At 43.2% G+C, this 19,122-nt stretch overlaps 1 protein-coding gene across 1 annotated transcript in view; it reads left to right on the plus strand.

The window, feature by feature from the left end:
• Window positions 1-19,122, plus strand: part of Ccdc171 (coiled-coil domain containing 171) — a 256,019-nt gene that overhangs the window by 29,369 nt on the left and 207,528 nt on the right. The window contains exon 6 of the mRNA XM_048352641.1: window positions 358-489. Within this exon, the coding sequence (XP_048208598.1) occupies window positions 358-489 (132 nt within the window). The remainder of the gene's footprint in view (window positions 1-357; window positions 490-19,122) is intronic.

The raw sequence follows: 19,122 nt of genomic DNA on the forward strand, positions 1-19,122 counted from the left end.
ATGTTATTTTGTGCTAACATCTGAAGTTAAATTTTTCAGAAAATTGAGTCACATGTGTCTACAACACAAGAACTTAAAATAAGTGCTTAAAATAAGTAACCCTAACTTCTTATTTTGGATTTAGGTTCTAAATGGTTAAACCATCATTCTTACCAAAGCAATAGTTTTATTATAATGTGACCAAAAAGTTTATAGGTTTTTATCTTTTTGCAATATGTACATAGAAGTTGAATTCTGAGGTTTTTTTTTTTATCTTTAGGTAAGGAAAGGATAGCACCATGTATGTTTAAATTGGGTTGAAGGATGGAAGATAGCTTTTTTTATGTAAAAGTAAAGCAAGATTTTATTTCTATAAAGGAAGCATTGGAAACACACCAGCAAGAGAAGAATGATATGGAGTCTCATATCAGGGAGACTGCATTGGAGGAATTTAGATTACAAGCAGAACAATGGGAAGCAGAAAGAAGAGAGTTACAATTTATAGTACAGGTATTTTAAAAAATTGGTTCCTTTAATGTCTTTTTAATAATTGTGATATTAGAATGATATTAAAATAATTTGCTAACTCACTTAAAGGGAAGATAATTCCTTGTTTTGATCTCTAGAAGACCATTTTGCCTGAAAATAGGGCAACTATTAAAAATAGATAGCACGAGGGGCCAGTAGTTTGGTCTAGTGGTAGAGAGCTTGCCTATTATGCATGACACCCTGGGTTTGATTCCTGGGTACACGTATACAGTAAAAGTTGGAAGTGGCACTGTGCTCAAGTGGTAGAGTGCTAGCCTTGAGCAGAAAGAGCTCAAGGACAGTGCCCTGGCACTGAGTTCAAGCCCTACGACCCTACCCCCACCACACACACAAAACAGATAGCATGAATATTAGAATTGGGTGACTTCCATTTTTTTTTTTTTTTTTTTTGGTGCTGGTCCTGGGGCCTCAGGCCTCAAGGCCTGAGTGCTGTCCCTGGCCTTTTTTGTTCAAGGCTAATACTCTACCACTTGAGCCGTAGTTTTACTTCAGGCTTTTTGCGTAGTTTATTGGAAGAGTTTCATGGACTTTCCTGCCCAGGCTGTCTTTGAATCATGATTCTCAAATCTCAGCCTACTAATTAGGATAACAGGTGTGACCCTCCAGCACCTGGGTCCATTGCAGTTTTTAAAAGGATCTTCATACAGTAGTTGGCATTGTATTTTTCCTGTTTAAGAGGGAGACTAACAATAAATAGTCTTTAATAGGACAAATGAGTACAATAGTAGATTTTTAGTTACTTGAAAGGATCCTTACAAATCATGTAGTATAGTGTATGAATTCTTTTTTTTTTTTTTTTTTTTGTGCTGATATTGGAGCTTGAACTAAAGGCCTGGGCACTGTTCCTGAGTTTCTGTGCTCAAGGCTAGCTCTCTACCACTTGAACTACAGCTTTACTTCCAGCTATTTTCTGATTAATTGGAGACAAGGGACTCATAGCCTTTCTTACCTGGACTGACTTCAAACTGCAATCCTTAGGTCTCAGCCTCCTGAGTAGCTAGGATTATAGTTCCTGGATTTTGAGTTGTTTTTATGAAGTACAAATTTTAATTATCTTCTATTCCTCCTTTCCCTAAATATACACAATCCTTAAGATTTTACAGCCCAGTTTGAAGGTTACTGATTACATCTTATCCTCTTTATAGATGAACAGATGGAGACTAAGCAGTTACTGATTTACTCAGATTGTAAACCGAGTAACTGTTGTGGGACTCTTACTGAGTGTATTTTGCATCTTCTCAGAAGAGTCTTTTTTTTTTTTTTTTTTTTTTTGCCAGTCCTGGGCCTTGGACTCAGGGCCTGAGCACTGTCCCTGGTTTCTTTTTGCTCAAGGCTAGCACTCTGCCACTTGGGCCACAGCGCCACTTCTGGCCGTTTTCTATATCTGTGGTGCTGGGGAATTGAACCCAGAGCTTCATGTATATGAGGCAAGCACTCTTGCCACTAGGCTATATTCCCAGCCACAAGAGTGTCTATTTTTATTTTGAAGGAGAGATAAGAAAAACTCACACTGTTGTGCTATTGAGTATTTTAAAGGATAATGGTGAACAGTTAATCACCTTCAAGAGAAACACCTAGTAACTAATTAATTTAAAATTTTAGGACTGGGGCATGGTACAAGTGGTAGAGCACTTGCCTAGCAAGCTCAGGGTTCTGAGTTAAAATTTCAGTTCTACCACAAGTATTTCAAATACATTTTAATCACATTTTCTATTATTAATTTTGTGAAAATACATTTTGTTTATATGTAATTTTTACACACAAAATGACAAACTGAAGTAGCCTTTATATGTCAAAGATATACATTTTCACAAGAATGAAAAATATCCATCTAAATAATTTTTTTTTTTTGGCGGGGGTACTTATAGGTGGATTCAGGACCTAATATTTGCTTGGCTTGCTTGCTTGGCTAAAATGGGCCACTCCCCCAGCCCTGCTTTTTTTTTTTTTTTTTTTTTTTTAATTTTTTTTATTATTAATTAAGCAAAAAAAAAAATATTTTTTTACAAGGTGTTGTGCAACGAGGGTACAGTTACATAGTAGGGCAGTGTGTACATTTCTTGTGATATCTTACAACCTGTTTTTCCATCCCTTGTCTAGGTCAGGTAGACCCATATGCAATTTACAATGTATCAAGCACATATACAGTGTTCACAGACTTGGTCTCTACTGTCTCTCCATCTCCCTTTGTTAACAGTCATATATCAGGGAGATCATGCCCCTTTGTTTTCTGTGTTCTAGGCTTGTCTCGCTCAACATTATTTGTTCGAGTTCTGACCATTTCCCTGCGAATAACAGTATTTCATCATTCCTAATCGCTATGTAGTATTCCACTGTGTATAAGTACCATATTTTTTGGATCCATTCATCTGTGGAGGGGCATCTGGGTTGTTTCCAAATTTTAGCTATTGTGAATTGTGCCCCAGCCCTGCTTTTTGATGAGTATATTTTTGGAGATGAAGCTTCTCAGGCTTTTCTGTTTGGGTGACTTTGAATCTTATTCCTCAGATCTTAGCCTTCTGAGTACCTATGTTAACAGACCTTTGGTACCTTGCTCTAACATAAGTTTTGAAATAACTTTGTGATATAAACAATTTTGCAAGACAGAAACTGGCCAAAATATACATAAATTAAAAGGAACTTTATTTCTTTTGGAGTATAAGGTTGCAGTAAATAGTGGAAATACTGAATTTGTTGAATGAATATGACTGAGCCATGACTTCCCGAATCTTTGATCTTTACAAGTGTTTTCTTTCCAACTGTGTAAACAGGATGGACATTACAATCACTCTTCATATTTTATTTTTTGTTATTTTTTTTTTTTTGTGGTACTGAGAATGGACTCCAAGGCCTGACACATGTTAGGCAAGTGGTCTGCCACTGAGATATATCTTCTTTTTGGACTCTTGGCATACTGTCTCTTATTTGTGTAGTTATTGGTTCATTTGTTTCCTAAATGCTTTCTGAGATACTACTGAGGGTACTGAGCATATAAAATTGATTAGGTATGTTTTCTGTCCTGGATTGTCTTTCAGTATAGAGAGACATGTAAAGTGAAAAAAAAATCATTTTGAAAAAAATGTTATGGAACCATAAAGAAATGATTATTACTGCTTAGGAGGATGGAAAAGTCTTCCTATTAAGTGATAGTTGAGCTGTTACTAATAATTGTTTTAACAGCTACCTGAAATAAGCTTAAATAAAAGCATATAACTCTTTCATTTTGAACAATCAGAAATCTGTAGCACTACCAGCTAGAAATCTATAATTATAAAGTAGGATCAGAGACTATATTTAAAATATGTGATTGAAGCTAGGTACCAGTGGCTCAGATCACAGACTGAAACCGGCTGTGTGTACCTTAGGAAAGGGCTTGAACTCTGGGTGTCCTGGGTACAGTCCCTGAGCTTTTTTGCTCTAGACTCACATTCACTTCCAGTATTCTGGTGGCTAATTGGAGCTAAGAGTCTCACAATCTTTCCTGCCTGGACTGGCTTCCAACAGGGAGCCTCAGGTCTCAGCCTCCTGAGTAGCTAGGATTATGGGTGTGAGCCACCATTTCCACCAGAGTACAAAACAAGCCAGAAGTGGAGCTGTAGCTCAAGTCGTAGAGCTCTCGCCTTGAGAAAAAAAGCTCAAGGACAGCATCTAGGCCCAGAGTTTAAGCCCCAGGACTGACCAAAAAAAGAAAGTAAGGGCTGGGAATATGGCCTAGTGGTAAAGTGCTCGTCTCGTATACATGAAGCCCTGGGTTCGATTCCTCAGCACCACATATATATAGAAAAGGCCAGAAGTGGTGCTGTGGCTCAAGTTGGCAGAGTGCTAGCCTTGAGCAAAAAGAAGTCAGGGAAAGTGCTCAGGCCCTGAGTTCAAGCCCCAGGACTGGCAAAAAAACAAAAACAAACATCAACAAAAAAGAAAGCAAAATAAATATGTGATTGATATGGTTTTGGTCTACTTTCCTGGCCAGTCCTATAAATCCTTAACGAAATATGCAGTTATACCTACCTTAAGTTATGGAGTACCAAAAAGAATTTAAATTTCATGTCAATCTTTAATTGTGATGTATTGGAGAAGAGTCAGAATATGTTCTGTGATTACTGCCACTGATAGCTTACTTTACCGATTTTGTAAGATAAATTGTGTTATATTTAGTAACCAAAATGTTTTAGAACTTTGTTTTTCAATTTCTTGTGTTCTTTCTATTAACATAAGATGACTACTTTTCTTTCTGTAAATCAAGGTTAAGAAATTCTCACTTCATTTTGTATTTTAAAATTCTGTTTTAAAACAGCTTCGAGGATAGAGTAAAATTTTCTTCCCTATTGGCTACTGATTGGTTTTGTTTTACACCCTACAATTAGGTTTTGTTATCAGATAGTATTCTCTTTGTGTAGCTCTCTAAGGGAATTCTTAGTGAAACCTTATATTTAACAGACAAAGCTAGTATAATATTTCTCTCATTTGGGCTTTAGAAATCACACCCATTCTGAAAAAAACAACAACAACAAAAAACAACAGTCCTAAACTCAATTTAGAGCCATAAACCTTTTCTTTCTCAGGAATTAGAGATTTCTACCGGGGTATACTTCTCCAGAACACTAATGCAAATTCTTACTAGAGTTACCTCATTTTGAGATTGTGTTTCTCATTTTTTAAAAACCCATGACCTCTTTTGATAACAAAATTCTTTGTATTATTAATGAAAATGCAAAGCAAATAAAAGCCATGGTAATTTTAGAACAAAGTACTTTAATTAATCGTGAAAAAAATTTTTTTTTTGTCGGTTGTGGAGCTTGAACTCTGGGCTTGGGCACTGTCCCTGAGCTCTTCAGTTCAAGGCTAGTGCTCTACCACTTGAGCTACAGCACCACTTCTGATTTTCTGGTGGTTAATTGGAGATAAGAGTCTCATGGACTTTCTTGTCCAGGCTGGCTTTGAACTGTGATCTTCAAATCTCAGCCTCCTGAGTAGCTAGGATTATAGGCATGAGCCAACAGCACCCAGATGTGAAAATATTTATTTAAAATTTGTATTTAAACGCTAGCACTACATTTTAAAATTCATTTGTTTTCTTTGAATCCCTGATTGCAATGTGACTTTTGAGACTATAAATTTATTTGCCATGGTCGTGTTGTAGGCAATGTGGGACAGGCAGTTGTAAAGCTTTATTTTTAAACCATCATATACTTCTTTTGTCATATTTTCATGTCAGTGTATAATTCAGTCAATAGAATTGAAAGCATTTACAGGATGAATATATATGTTTTTAGTATTAATTGTACTTCCAAAATTTAACAATTCATTTGGGGAATAAAGTTATCTTTTCTTTGTTGGCTCAATATGGTGCATGTATCTAGCTAGTAGTCTAGTGATTCAGAGGACATTTCTGATGACTCATGGAATATACATTGAAAACAATACTACTTTTGAACTCTGACAGGTATTTTAGATCATGATCTCAACAGTATTTTTCAAAATGGCACACATATTTTGCAAAAAGAACTTGAAATGTAAATGTTGTGTTTGTGCTATAAGAGTGATGTATTTCAAAAATGGAAGTCTCATACACACACAAAAAAGAAAATGATACCATAAACTAAAGAAAGAGAAGCATAAGGTGATGGACATTAAAGTTTTCAGAGCAAGAATATGCCCTTGTAGACTGTATGATATGTTAAAGACAGATCCAGGAATCTAAGGACAATTGAGGAAATTATATGACAAAGAAATTTGGTCAAGGGAAGCAAAAAGCATGCCTTCGTAGTTTCTTGATGTCTTGTTAGCAAATGGCATAGAAAATGCTTTGCATTGATGTTGCCTCCTTTTTCTTTCAAACTGGAAATATCTTCTAAAATTATTTGAAAAGTTTTTTTAAACTAGAAATAAAATTACAATGTGTTTATTTAAAAGCAAAAAGATTTTCCCGTTTTTCCTCTAATGCCATTCTTTAAGGTTGTATAAGCATTTACAAAAATATTACATAAAATTTACATAGAATATTTACATAAAGTATATGCTTCAATAATATTTTTACATCTATCTTATGATCATGTCTTATTCTTTTAGTTTCTTTGTCATGTACATATTCATAATGTATTTCTTTCAGATTTTTTTTTTTTGCCAGTCCTGGGGCTTGAACTCGGGGCCTGAGCACTGTCCCTGGCTTCTTTTTGCTCAGGGATAGCACTCTACCACTTGAACCACAGCCCCACTTCCGGCTTTTTCTACATGTTATGTGGTGCTGAGGAATCGAACCCAGGGCTTCATGTATACGAGGCAAGCACTTTACCACTAGGCCACATTCCCAGCCCTTCTTTCAGATTTTTGTTCTAATATTTACTAAGCTGGTGGTGTAGCTCAGAGGAAGACTACCTGCCTAGCATTTGAAAAGGCCTGAGTTAAATCCTAGCATCAAAAGAAAATACTAGGGCTGGGAATGTGGCTTAGTGGTAGACTGCTTGCCTAGCATGCATGAAGCCCTGGGTTCAATTCCTTAGTACCACATAAGCAGAAAAAGCTGGAAGTGGCTCAAGTGGTAGAATGCTAGCTTTGAATAAAAGAAGCTCAGGCACAGTGCCCAGGCCCCAAGTTCAAGCCCCACGACTGGCAAACAAAGAAAGAACAAAACCCCAAATACCAGCTGATGTTGGTGGCTCAGACCTGTAATCCTAGCTACCTAGGAAGCTGAGGTCTGAAAATTTTGGTTTTAAGCCAGTGAGGCAAGAGAATCCATGAAACTCTTATCTTCATTTAACCACCAAAAGCTGGAAGTGGAGCTTATGGCTCAAGTGGTAGAATGCTCTTCTTGAGCAGATAAAGAGACAGTACCCAGGCACCCTAAGTTCAAGCCCTAGTACTGGCACAAAAAACAAAAACTTAATTCCAAACATAGTGCACCAAAACCAACCAACCAAAAATCCAGCAAAAAAAGACCAAAATAACCAGGTTTACTAACATCTTTCTGTATATCTTTTTGAGTGGTTGTACAAGTGGTTCACTTGTGTAATGTTTAGGGGTATAATTGCTTGGTCAGCAAGCTTAAGGTTTTATAATTATGATAGGTATGACACATATTGTACTAGTTGGTATTTGACAGCAACAACCTTTTTTTTTGTTTCAGTATTGAGATTGGTAGTCAGATGTCCTGCCACTTGAACCACACTACCAGCCTGTTTTTGTGTATGTGAGGGCCTGAGTTTAATACCAAAACCAAACACTAGCTGGAGCCAATGGCTCACTCCTGGAAATGCTAGTTGCCAAGGAGGCTGAGATCTAAAGGTTGAAGCCAGTGCAGGCAAGAGAATCCATAAGACTCTTTCCTTCAATCTTAAGATTGTTTCTCATGGTTTTGCATGGCACTGGCCATGTAAATCCTGCAACTCTCCTACTTTCTTACCTATGCTTTCCATAAAATTGTGATGACAAGTGAGTACCACCATTCCCAAGTTATTGAGTAAGGTAGGACCTTGCTAACTTTTTGTCTGAGTTGGCCTTAAGCTGCAAACTTCCTACCTTTCTGCCTTCTGAGTAGCTGGAATTATAGGTGTGAACGACTTGTACTGTGAACAACCTTTTTGGTTGTAAAAACTGTTCTGGCTTTGGGAATATATAGGGGTGATACTTGTCCAGGCTCTCTCAAGAAATAAGTTGATTCTAGATTGAGATTTTTTTTTTTTGGCCAGTCCTGGGGCTTGGACTCAGGGGCCTGAGCACTGTCCCTGGCTTCTTTTTGCTCAAGGCTAGTACTCTGCCACTTGAGCCACAGCGCCACTTCTGGCCATTTTTTGTATATGTGGTGCTGGGGAATCGAACCCAGGGCCTCATGTATATGAGGCAGGCACTCTTGCCACTAGGCCATATCCCCAGCGCCTAGATTGAGATTTTTTTAAGTAGCTATTTTGATAGGTTTTATGATCTAGAAAGGAATACTTTTGCTCTGGTATTTTTCTAACTATATTTTTATAATTAAAATGTTTTACATTTGGAACTATGTTTTGGATAGGAGAAATGTTGTTTACATAAGCTCATATAAAGATTCATACTTTTTGTCCTCTATTTTTGGAATATGTGAAACAAGTTTATTTTGTAGCAGTACAATACGGTTTCCTCTGATGTTAAATGTCAGCTCAAAAACAAACTTCATGGGCTGGGGATATAGCCTAGTGGCAAGAGTGCCTGCCTCGGATACACGAGGCCCTAGGTTCGATTCCCTAGCACCACATATACAGAAAACGGCCAGAAGCAGCGCTGTGGCTCAAGTGGCAGAGTGCTAGCCTTGAGCGGGAAGAAGCCAGGGACAGTGCTCAGGCCCTGAGTCCAAGGCCCAGGACTGGCCAAAAAAAAAAAAACAAAAACAAAAAAAAACAAACTTCATGTAAAAGTGTTTTAAATTCAACACCTCCCTCTAGTGGCACAAAGAAGAAGCATCAATTTCAAATGTCTACTGTAATTTTTTTTTTTAAATTTTCTTTTTGTGGTATAGAGGATTTGAACCTATGACCTTGTGCATGGACATAAACTTCACCAGTTGAGCCATTGTTTGTAGTTTATTTCTGAGATTAAAGTCTTGCCAACTTCTTGAATTCAGAGTCTTTTTGCCTAGGTCTCCTGAATGGATTGGATTATAATAGGTATGAACCCACTCTCAGCTGCCTGTAATAAGCATTTTGTTGTGGTATGTGTGCACATATGCCAACTCTCTCATTCTTTTTCACAGTAGTTCTCTATTAGTTTTTGGTTTGATTAGAAAATAACGTAACTTTATATGGGTCGTAAGCAAATTAATCTGTGTGTAATAATATACTCCAAACTTGTATTTACAGTGATAAAATCATAAACTTGGCTACTTGAATATATAAAAATTTCAGGGGGGGGCTGGGGATATGGCCTAGTGGCAAGAGAGCTTGCCTCGTATACATGAGGCCCTGGGTTCGATTCCCCAGCACCACATATACAGAAAACGGCCAGAAGTGGCGCTGTGACTCAAGTGGCAGAGTGCTAGCCTTGAGCAAAAGGAAGCCAGGGACAGTTCTCAGGCCCTGAGTCCAAGGCCCAGGACTGGCCAAAAAAAAAAAAAAAAAAATTTCAGGGGTTACTATGACAAATACCCATTATAACCAACTAATACAATTAATATAACCAGTACCTTCTACCTGCATCTTGTGTTTGTTGTATTTATTTGCTTCAATGTGTATCATTGAAGACTAGCTATTTTAATGAATTTTCTATCACACTACCATCCAGCTTCCTCAACATATCCACCATTCAGTATTTGATATTTAATTTCTGTCTGTTTACTTCTTTTTTTTTTTTTGTCAGTTATAGGGCTTGAACTAAGGGGTCTGGGCACTGTCCCTGAGCCTCTTTTTGCTCAATGTTAGTGTTCTACTTCTTGAGCCACACACAGTGCCACTTCTGGCTTTTGAGTGATTGGAGATAAGAATCTCACGGGGACTTTACCTGGGACTTTACTGGAACTTTTCCCAGGCTGGCTTCGAACCATGATCCTCAGACTTCAGCCTCCTGAATAGCTAGGATCACAGGGATGAGCATCAAAACAGAATGAGAGTCAAAATTCCAAACATATTACTCTGCTAATGAATATAAAGAAATGTTCCACAGCAAATAAACTCTAGAGAATAGAAAAATCTTGATAACATCTTTGACACCAGAATGACAGAAAAGTTAATTATAACTAAGTCACTCATGAGTTTACAAGTAAAAATGCCATATAGTATTAGGCAAGTGGATGTAGAAATTGCCTGCCTCACCTTCTACCTCTTCCTCTCCTTCTCCCTTCCTCCCCTCCCCTTCATTCCCCATTTTGAGCTGAACTTCGGATCTCACACATGCTAGACAAGTGTATTGCCAATAAGCTACCATCCCTAGTCTTTTTTACCTTAGTTTTGAGAGTCTCTCTAAGTTATCCAAACTGATCTCAAACTTGTGATCTCACTGCCTTAGCCTCTGGAGTAGCTGTGATTATAGGTGTGTGCCACCATGCTCATTGGGAAGTATCTTTTTCAAAGTCTCATGGGATGATGTACATATTCTTAGTGTAGTATAATTGGATTTGAAATGATTGTTGTCTTTCTGTTATTTACTAGTAAAAAAGTGGAATCAAAGGCCATATTCTTTTTTGTTCCATTCTTCTCCCCTTCCTTCAACTTCTTTGTACCTAGATTTTTTTTTTTTTTTTTTGGCCAGTCCTGGGCCCTTGGACTCAGGGCCTGAGCACTGTCCCTGGCTTCTTTTTGCTCAAGGCTAGCACTCTGCCGCTTGAGCCACAGCGCCACTTCTGGCCATTTTCTGTATATGTGGTGCTGGGGAATTGAACCTAGGGCCTCATGTATACGAGGCAAGCGCTCTTGCCACTAGGCCATATCCCCAGCCCCCTAGATTTTTTTCTTGTTGGACCATTACTTACATTTTAAAATCAGTAATTAAAAAGTAATTATATTATACAGGGAGATTTGCAATTTTCTTTCCTCCTCTTCCTTTTTTCTTTTTTGATATCAGTCCTCGGGGCTTGAACTCAGGGCCTGAGCACTGTCCCTGGGCTTTCGTTGTTGTTTTATGTTGGGGTTCTAGACCCCCTCTCCCCATTTTTCCCGGGGAGATGCCCAAATCCCAAACTATGAAAGAGACTCGGCTTTACCCCTCCCGCCAGCAGAAGGAATAAAGCGTATCTTTGTGGATTGCGCTAAGCTGAGGAGAAAGTTGCCGATACCTCCGTCCCCATCCCCCCTCATGTGTCCGTAGCCGACGCAGGAAAAGAAGTTTTTGGGAGCCGGTCTGGGTGTTAGACCAGTCTCATTTATTTATTTATTTATTTATTTATTTATTTAGCCAGTCCTGGGCCTTGGACTCAGGGCCTGAGCACTGTCCCTGGCTTCTCTTTGCTCAAGGCTAGCACTCTGCCACTTGAGTCACAGCGCCACTTCTGGCCATTTTCTGTATATGTGGTGCTAGGGACTCGAACCCAGGGCTTCAAGTACACAAGGCAAGTGCTCTTGCCACTAGGCCATATCCCCAGCCCCCAGTCTCATTTATTCAGAGGGAGGGCAGAAGAATTTATTACGGTGACGAAGGCGGGAAGGAGAAGGACTTGGGGTGACTAGCTGGAGGTTAGCGATTGGCTGAGCCGGGCTGTTCCGCAAGAGTGGCACCCTGGGACTTCCCCCACAGGCTGACATCATGCCCCAATAGAACCGCCCCTGGGCTTGGGCGGCGCCATCTTGGAGGCATCCGCCTGGACCCTAGATCAAGACGGGAGGTGGGCAGAGCCAGAACTACTCCTTCCGGTTCCAGACCCAGAAGGCGTAGGAGTGGCTTCCAGCCTTGCGGCCCCAGGGCGGGAAGAGGGGAGGGTCAGTTGGGGACCGTCCCTCTAGTATACAGCCAGCATCCCCACAACTCCTTCTCTTTTATTTTTTGAACAGCAGGAGGCGCCTTACTTGAGGGCGTGCCTGTCTTAGGTTGCCTCCCCCGTGGGAGATTGTACCCATCCATCGGCAAAAAGAACGCACTGGTACTTCAGGCTGATTTACCTGCCGGGCGGCCAGCCCGATGAGAGAATTCGGGGAGTGCGGGATTGGCATTCGAGAGAAAACCCTGATGTTTCTGCTTCATGCCTGTGGGCCCCGGCCAGTAGCAGGTTCTAATGGGTGTTATGACTAACCTCGTAGGGTTCCCAATTGGTCAAAAACAAAAACCACTGTTGACCCGAACAGCCCTAGCATGTTGCCACAAACGAAGACCTGTTTTGACTAACAAAAGGTAAAGCAAGCAGTGTGCAAATGTGAACATAAGGCACTTATAACAATTGTAACACTGGGCAGATGCAATTATGAACAATTGTAGCATATGAGCAGTTATAACACAGGCACAATGCAATGGAGGGTCTCTTATCTGGCTCGGTCCATAAGAGATAGAGGTGTCCTGATCCGATCTGGTGCCACCCGAGATGACGCAGACAGCATTCCCTCTCTCTGGTAGTGAGGTAGAAACAGGTCCAAACTTTGGCTCTGGCGACTTTTGTTGGTCTACAGCAGCCAAGGCGCTTGTAGCTTAAAGCATTGGTTAGTAAACACTTTAACGTAAACATTTGGAGCAAGGTGCCAATTTCCTTGCTTATTGTAAACATCATAAAACATTAAGGTGTCAAGACCCTTTAGCTCCTATTTCCCTCCAATGGGGCCCCTAAGATAAGCAGCAAGGGGAGGAGCAAAAGAAGGAACAACAGTGTGCAAAATTTTCCTTTAGTTCTTGTGCAATGCTGCAGACGACGGTGCCACAGCAAAACATTGTGCCATGGGATGCCAGGTGATGTCCAGGAAGCAAGCAGAGCTGGCACTGGTCCACCACTAATGTACACAGGCTTTCTGTCTCCTCATGGAGAATCCACCACAGTCTCTGTTTTTCCTAGAGAGAGTAAGGGGAGACATCCCTCAAGGGCAGGTGCCCTTGGGTGATCATTCAGATGCACAATATTTGAAGTCTCTAGCTGGTATCCAGATTGGATTTGGTTCCCCAATTGGGAAAACGCATGCAAAGCCCCTTCCCGAACTGATAAGTGGGTCCGGGCCTCACCATGCTCCTGTAAGGGGTCCTTCCAACGGACTTCCACCTTTAAGTAAGGTGTTTCGCCTGACCAATGTCTCTGGAAAGCCGACAGAGGTTGGTCCTTGGAAAAATTTAAAATATTTAATGTAAACATCGCTGTCCTCAGCTGGTCATGGGGCTTCCCCCCCTTTTTGTTTTAATAATTGATTCTTCAGGGTCTTATTATGCCTCTCAATTATGGCCTGACCCTTTGGGTTGTATGGTATTCCAGTGGTATGTTTAATATTCCATGTTTGGAAAAAGGCCTGTAAAGGCTTGCTGGTGAAAAGGTCCATTATCTGTCTTTACTTGTAGGGGGAGCCCCAGGATAGCATAACATTGTAAGAAGTGGCTCTCAGCCTGCCAGCTCCTTTCACCTTTCACATGGGCGGTGGCCCAACATGCATGAGATTGGGTGTCTATGGACATAAATATATATTTCAACCTTCCAAAAGGAGCGTAGTGGGTTACATCAGTCTGCCAGATAACATTAGGTTTTAAGCCTCTGGGGTTGATCCCAGGAGATTGCAGAGGAGGGACTTGCAGAAAGGGCATACATGATCTGCAAGTCCTAATAATCTTTTTTAAATCTTTTATAGGAACTGAAGGAAACCTCTGATGTAACCCTCTCCAGTTTAAATGTGTACGCTCATGGAGTCCTTGGGCCATTTGAAGGTTTTGAGGCTGTAAGACAGCCATAGCTGTAATAATCCCATTAGTGGCCAGATGATCGGCCGCTTGATTACCTTGCGCCAGGTTCCCAGGTAGCCCTTGGTGTCCGCAAAGGTGCTGTAAGAGTATAGGCTCAGCCCACTCTTTTACCAGAGACCTGACTTGGATCATTAGAGGGGTTATTGGGTTCTCATCTAACTTAATATATGAGGACAGTAGATTTGGTAACAAATTAACCACATACAAACTGTCAGAAAACAAATTCATCAGCTGTTTGACATGGGTCAGTGCCAGGGTGACTGCGTATAGCTCCTTAAACTGCACTCCTTAACTGCTTCAAAATAATGGGTGTTTCTTTTCCCACAGGCAGGGGAGGAGGCGGGGCATACCACCACTGCAGACCCCGCCCTTCCCCCATCTGTAAAAACATTTGCAGCCTTGACAAGATGCTTGGTAGAGAAAAGTACAGGAGGGGTCCATTGTAGCCTGGAGAATGAGGTCACCCACCTCGAAGTTCCATAATGGCAATCTAATTTCCCCATAAAACCCTCCAAGGCACTAGACACTCGTTTATGGTTCCTTCTGACCCATTCAAAATCTGACAGCCGGTAAGGGATGGCTAGCACATCGGGATCTTGCCCATAATGCCTTAGGGAGGTATCCCTGCCCTTAATTATTAAGTCAGCTAGCTGGTCCAGCTGGGAATAAACTCTGGGAGCTCCTCCCACCGATGTGTGCACCCATTGAAGAGGCTCGCCGGACTGGGTAATAGTGGCTGAGGAAAGCTCAGATCCAGGGAGGACCCAAAGGCATAGTGGACACTCAGGCTTATAGCGAGCTAACTGTGCCATATTTAGGGCCATTTGGATTTTCTGGAATATTGCTTGGAGTGATGGAGTTATTGTAATAACATCAGTGGGCGCTTTGCCCTTTAAGGAATCATGGAGCAGAAGCAGCTCCTCTGTAGGCAGGTAAAGCCAAGGCCTTAGCCAATTAATCTCACCTAACAGTCTTTGCATCTCTACTGGAGTATAAGATGACTTGAAGGACAACTGGGGCTTAAGGGGGCACACAGAATCTAGTTTAAGTTCTGCCCCCAAGATCTTAAAGGGGTATACTTTCTGAATCTTGTCACTGGCTATATGCAGTCCTCCTCTTTGTAGGAGTGTTTGTAATTTCCTATAGGCCGAGTCCAACACTCAGATTTCGGCTGCCCCAATAATGATGTCATCCATATAAACATATAGAATAATATCTGGCTGGCTCTGAAGAGGTTGAAGGACTTGTGACACATAAGGCTGACAAAAGGCTGGACTATTAGCCATGCCCTGGGGCAGAACCACCCACTCATACCTTTGGTCTGGCCCCTGGTGGTTAACTGAGGGCACGGAAAAGGCACTTTTCACAGTCCTGGGGGTCAAGGGGAATGGAAAATAAACAGTCCTTGATGTCAATTATAATCAAATTCTGATCCCGAGGAATGGAGGGAATCCATGGCAGCCCCCGTAAGGGGGTGCCTACGGGGATTATTCGCTCATTAATTTTCCTTAGGTCCTGTACCATCCTCCATTTACCTGAGGCCTTTTGTATCACAATATAGGGCTGTTCCAAGGGCTCAGCGAAGGTCTAATATGCCCTAGGGACAGTTGTTCTGATACTATTTCCTTTAATCTCTCTAACTTGTTTGAGGAGAGTGGCTACTGTTCCACCCACACTGGAGGACCTGGGAGCCATCGAATGGCAGGGACGGTAGGAACAGTAGCCTTTAGAATTGGGGGTGAGGCCCTGTAGAAGAAACAGGAGCCTCTTGCCTTGAGGTCTCAGGAGGAGGCACTCCCTGATGGCCATTAGGGCCACCTGACAGGCCATGGCCTGATGAGATCGCGGCCTCAGCCTTCTTTAAGATGTCCCATCCTAGCAAATTGTCTGATAAGCCTGTCATTATCAGGGGACACACTTCTCCCTTATTACCATCTGTATCATTCCAGGAAAGCCAGTTCCTAGTTACTTCACTCTCAACTTCGCCCCCTACTCCTACCGTCTAGGGCCCAGAGATCAAATCCCACCAAGGAGGAATTTCCTCCTTCCTTAATATAGTCCACTCAGCTCCGGTATCGATTAAGCATCGGAACCTTTTGCTGGCTATAGTAACCTCCATATTTGGCCTGGTTTTTGAGAGTATTGGGACTACCCAGTGGGCCTCAGGTTGGTCACTAGGCTGGTCGCCGTGTTGGTCACAGGGCTGGTCGCTAGACTGGTCACCTCCTTTGGGTGACGGGGCTGGAGGGTGCCCCACTGCTAGTTTAAAGGCTTCCCCCCAGCTTCAAACCTGGACTTGCACTCGCTTAGCCAATGATATCCCTTCTTGCACTGGGGGCAAAGTATCTTAGGCGGCACCTTAGTTTGGCCTGAGTGTCATCCTGATGAGGCACTAGGTCTTACAGAGCCTGAAGGACATTCTCTCTTGAAATGGCCATGGCCACTACACCCATAACATTGCCCTCTGCTTACCTCATTGGCCGTGGCAGGAGTGCGCTCCTCAGCAAGCGAGGCAGTCAGCGCCTGTGTCCGGCGGGCCTGAGTACTGAGATACCGGCAGGCAAATATCCAGCTTTCTAGAGGCTTATCCTTCATTCCTGCACAAGCTAGTTTGTGGTCTGGGCTCATTCCGTCCCACACCAGGGACCTGACAAGTTCGTCCAGCTGAGACCCAGGAGCCTTCTCCTGAAGACTTCCCTCCACCCTCTCGACAAAGGAGGCAAGGTCCTCTGTCACCTTTTGAGTAACTACTAGTGTCGGGGTCTTTGGGGGCTCTCTCCCTAAGGATCTCCATGCCCACATTCCCAGGGCCCATACCCGCCCCCAATAGGGGGCGGGAAGAGGGACCTGTTGAAAGTTAGTAACATATGGATTGGCGGGCCCAAACATCATTTCAAAGGTTATGGGGATTGGGGGATTGGCTGCTCGATATTTCTCAGCCTGGGCATAGCATGCATTCCTAAAGGAGGCACACCATTTCAGGTACTCTTTCTTAATAAGCAGAGTCTGACCTATGCGTCTCCACGTCTGTGTGGTGGAAAACTGGTGGTTCAGGCCACGGAGTAGGATGTGAGCCTAAGCAGAGTTCGGTCCCTTTTCAGCGACCGCTTTTTTAAGATCTCGAAATTCCTTGACTCCCCCAGGTTCCCACCCAGTCGTGATGCTTCCCACGTCAAAGTCTACCATGTCATCCATGCCTGGTAAGAAGTCCGGCAGCGGCTGCGCGAACTGCACGGGCTGCAGTGGAAGCGGGCTCGGAGCCCGTGCCTCTAGCAGTGGCAACGATGGCAGTGGTTGCGGCGAAAGCATGGCGGACTTTCTTGGGTCCAGGGTGGAGTGTCTGGTGGGGGAGGGGGGGAGCGACGGCAGGGGCTGCTGGCTACCCCACTCCCTGACCGCGTGTCCCGAGAACGCGGCATCTAGTCCAGGATCCTGGAAGCCAGGCCCATAATCGAGATCAACCCAATGCCCATCTGTGGGCCCGTCAGGACGGGGCATTGAGCCCTCCTCCTGCAGGTCCGAGGGAGGGTCGCCTCCCTATCCCTCAGGGTTCTCCTTTACTGCCCCCGCCCGACCCAATGGATTCTTTCCTGTGGAAAAGCAAGCTTTAAGAGAGGTGATGATCGGGAAGATCACAAGAGGGAGATCATCTCCCAACTCCTCTTCCTTGCCGTCCAGCTCCCTTCCCAGCCAGTCCCAAGTTTCCCACGAAAGTGGGTTAGCTTTAACCAACCATGGGACAGCCTGGGTCAACTTTTCCCAAATCCGCTGGTGGCAGAATCTGAAATAGTCTGTCCGGTATTTTTGAGCATGAACCGTAATATCTTAACAGTTGATTCGCTTCATTGGCTGTGCATTTGGCCCATCTTGGTGGGGACTCTCTCCTCTGAACACAATTACTAAGTGCAACCTGTGGGGTTACTGAACCCTGAAATTCCTGGCTGTGCGTTCCTCTGCCCGCCCCACGGTTAGGGCACCAGATGTTGGGGTTCTAGACCCTCTCTCCCTGTTTCTGCCGGGGAGATGCCCAAATCCCAAACTATGAAAGAGACTCAGCTTTACCCCTCCCGCAAACAGAAGGAATAAAGCGTATCTTTGTGGGTTGCGCTAAGCTGAGGAAAAAGTTGCCGAAACCTCCCTCCCCGTCCCCCCTCACGTGTCCGGAGCCAACACAGGACAAGAAGTTTCGGGGAGCCGGTCTGGGTGTTACACCAGTCTCATTTATTCAGAGGGAGGGCAGAAGAATTTATTATGGTGATAAAGGCGGGAAGGAGAAGGACTTGGGGTGACTAGCTGGAGGTTAGCGATTGGCTGAGCCGGGCTGTTCCGCAAGAGTGGCACCCTGGGACTTCCCCCACAGGCTGACATCATGCCCCAATAGAACCGCCCCTGGGCTCGGGCGGCGCCATCTTAGACCCGAGATTGAGATGGGAGGTGGGCCGAGCCAGAACTACTCCTTCTGGTTCCGGACCCAGAAGGCGTAGGAGTGGCTTCCAGCCTTGCGGCCCCAGGGCGGGAAGAGGGGAGTGTCAGTTGGGGACCGCCCCTCTAGTATACAGCCAACATCCCCACAGTTTTACTGTGGTTGTTGGTCATGGCGCTTGAACTCAGGGCCTGGGCACTGTCTCTGAACTTTTCTGCTCAAGGTTAGTGTTCTACCACTTTGAGCCACAGCTACACTTCTGGTTTTCTCTTGGCTAATTGGAGATCAGTTTCATGGACTCTCCTGCCCAGGCTGGCTTCAAACTGCAATCCTCAGGTCTCAGCCTCTTGAGTAGCTAGGATTATAGGTGCCCAGCCTCCCTGAGCTCTTTTGCTCAAGGCTAGCACTCTACCACTTGAGTCACAGCTCTACTTCTGGCTTTTTGGTGGTTACTTGGAGGTAAGAGGCTCATGGACTTTATTGCTTAGCCTGGCTTTGAATGGTGATCCTCAGATCTTAAGCTTCCTGAGTAGGAAGGATTATAGGTGTGAGCCACTACTACCTAGTTCTCAGTAAATTTTATGAGGCTTCTGAAATGATTTTTATTTTATTTTATTTTATTTTTGCCAGTCCTAGGCCATGAACTCAGGGCCTGAGCACTGTCCCTGGCTTCTTTTTTGCTCAAGGCTAGCACTCTGCCACTTGAGCCACAGTGCCACTTCTGGCCATTTTCTGTATATGTGGTGCTGAGGAATCGAACCCAGGGCCTCATGTATACGAGGCAAGCACTCTTGCCACTAGGCCATATTCCCAGCCCCTGAAATGATTTTTAAAAAAACTTAAAAAAAATAATT

This window comes from Perognathus longimembris, chromosome 1 (genome assembly GCF_023159225.1).
Source record: "Perognathus longimembris pacificus isolate PPM17 chromosome 1, ASM2315922v1, whole genome shotgun sequence".
Classification (NCBI taxonomy): Eukaryota; Metazoa; Chordata; class Mammalia; order Rodentia; family Heteromyidae; genus Perognathus; species Perognathus longimembris.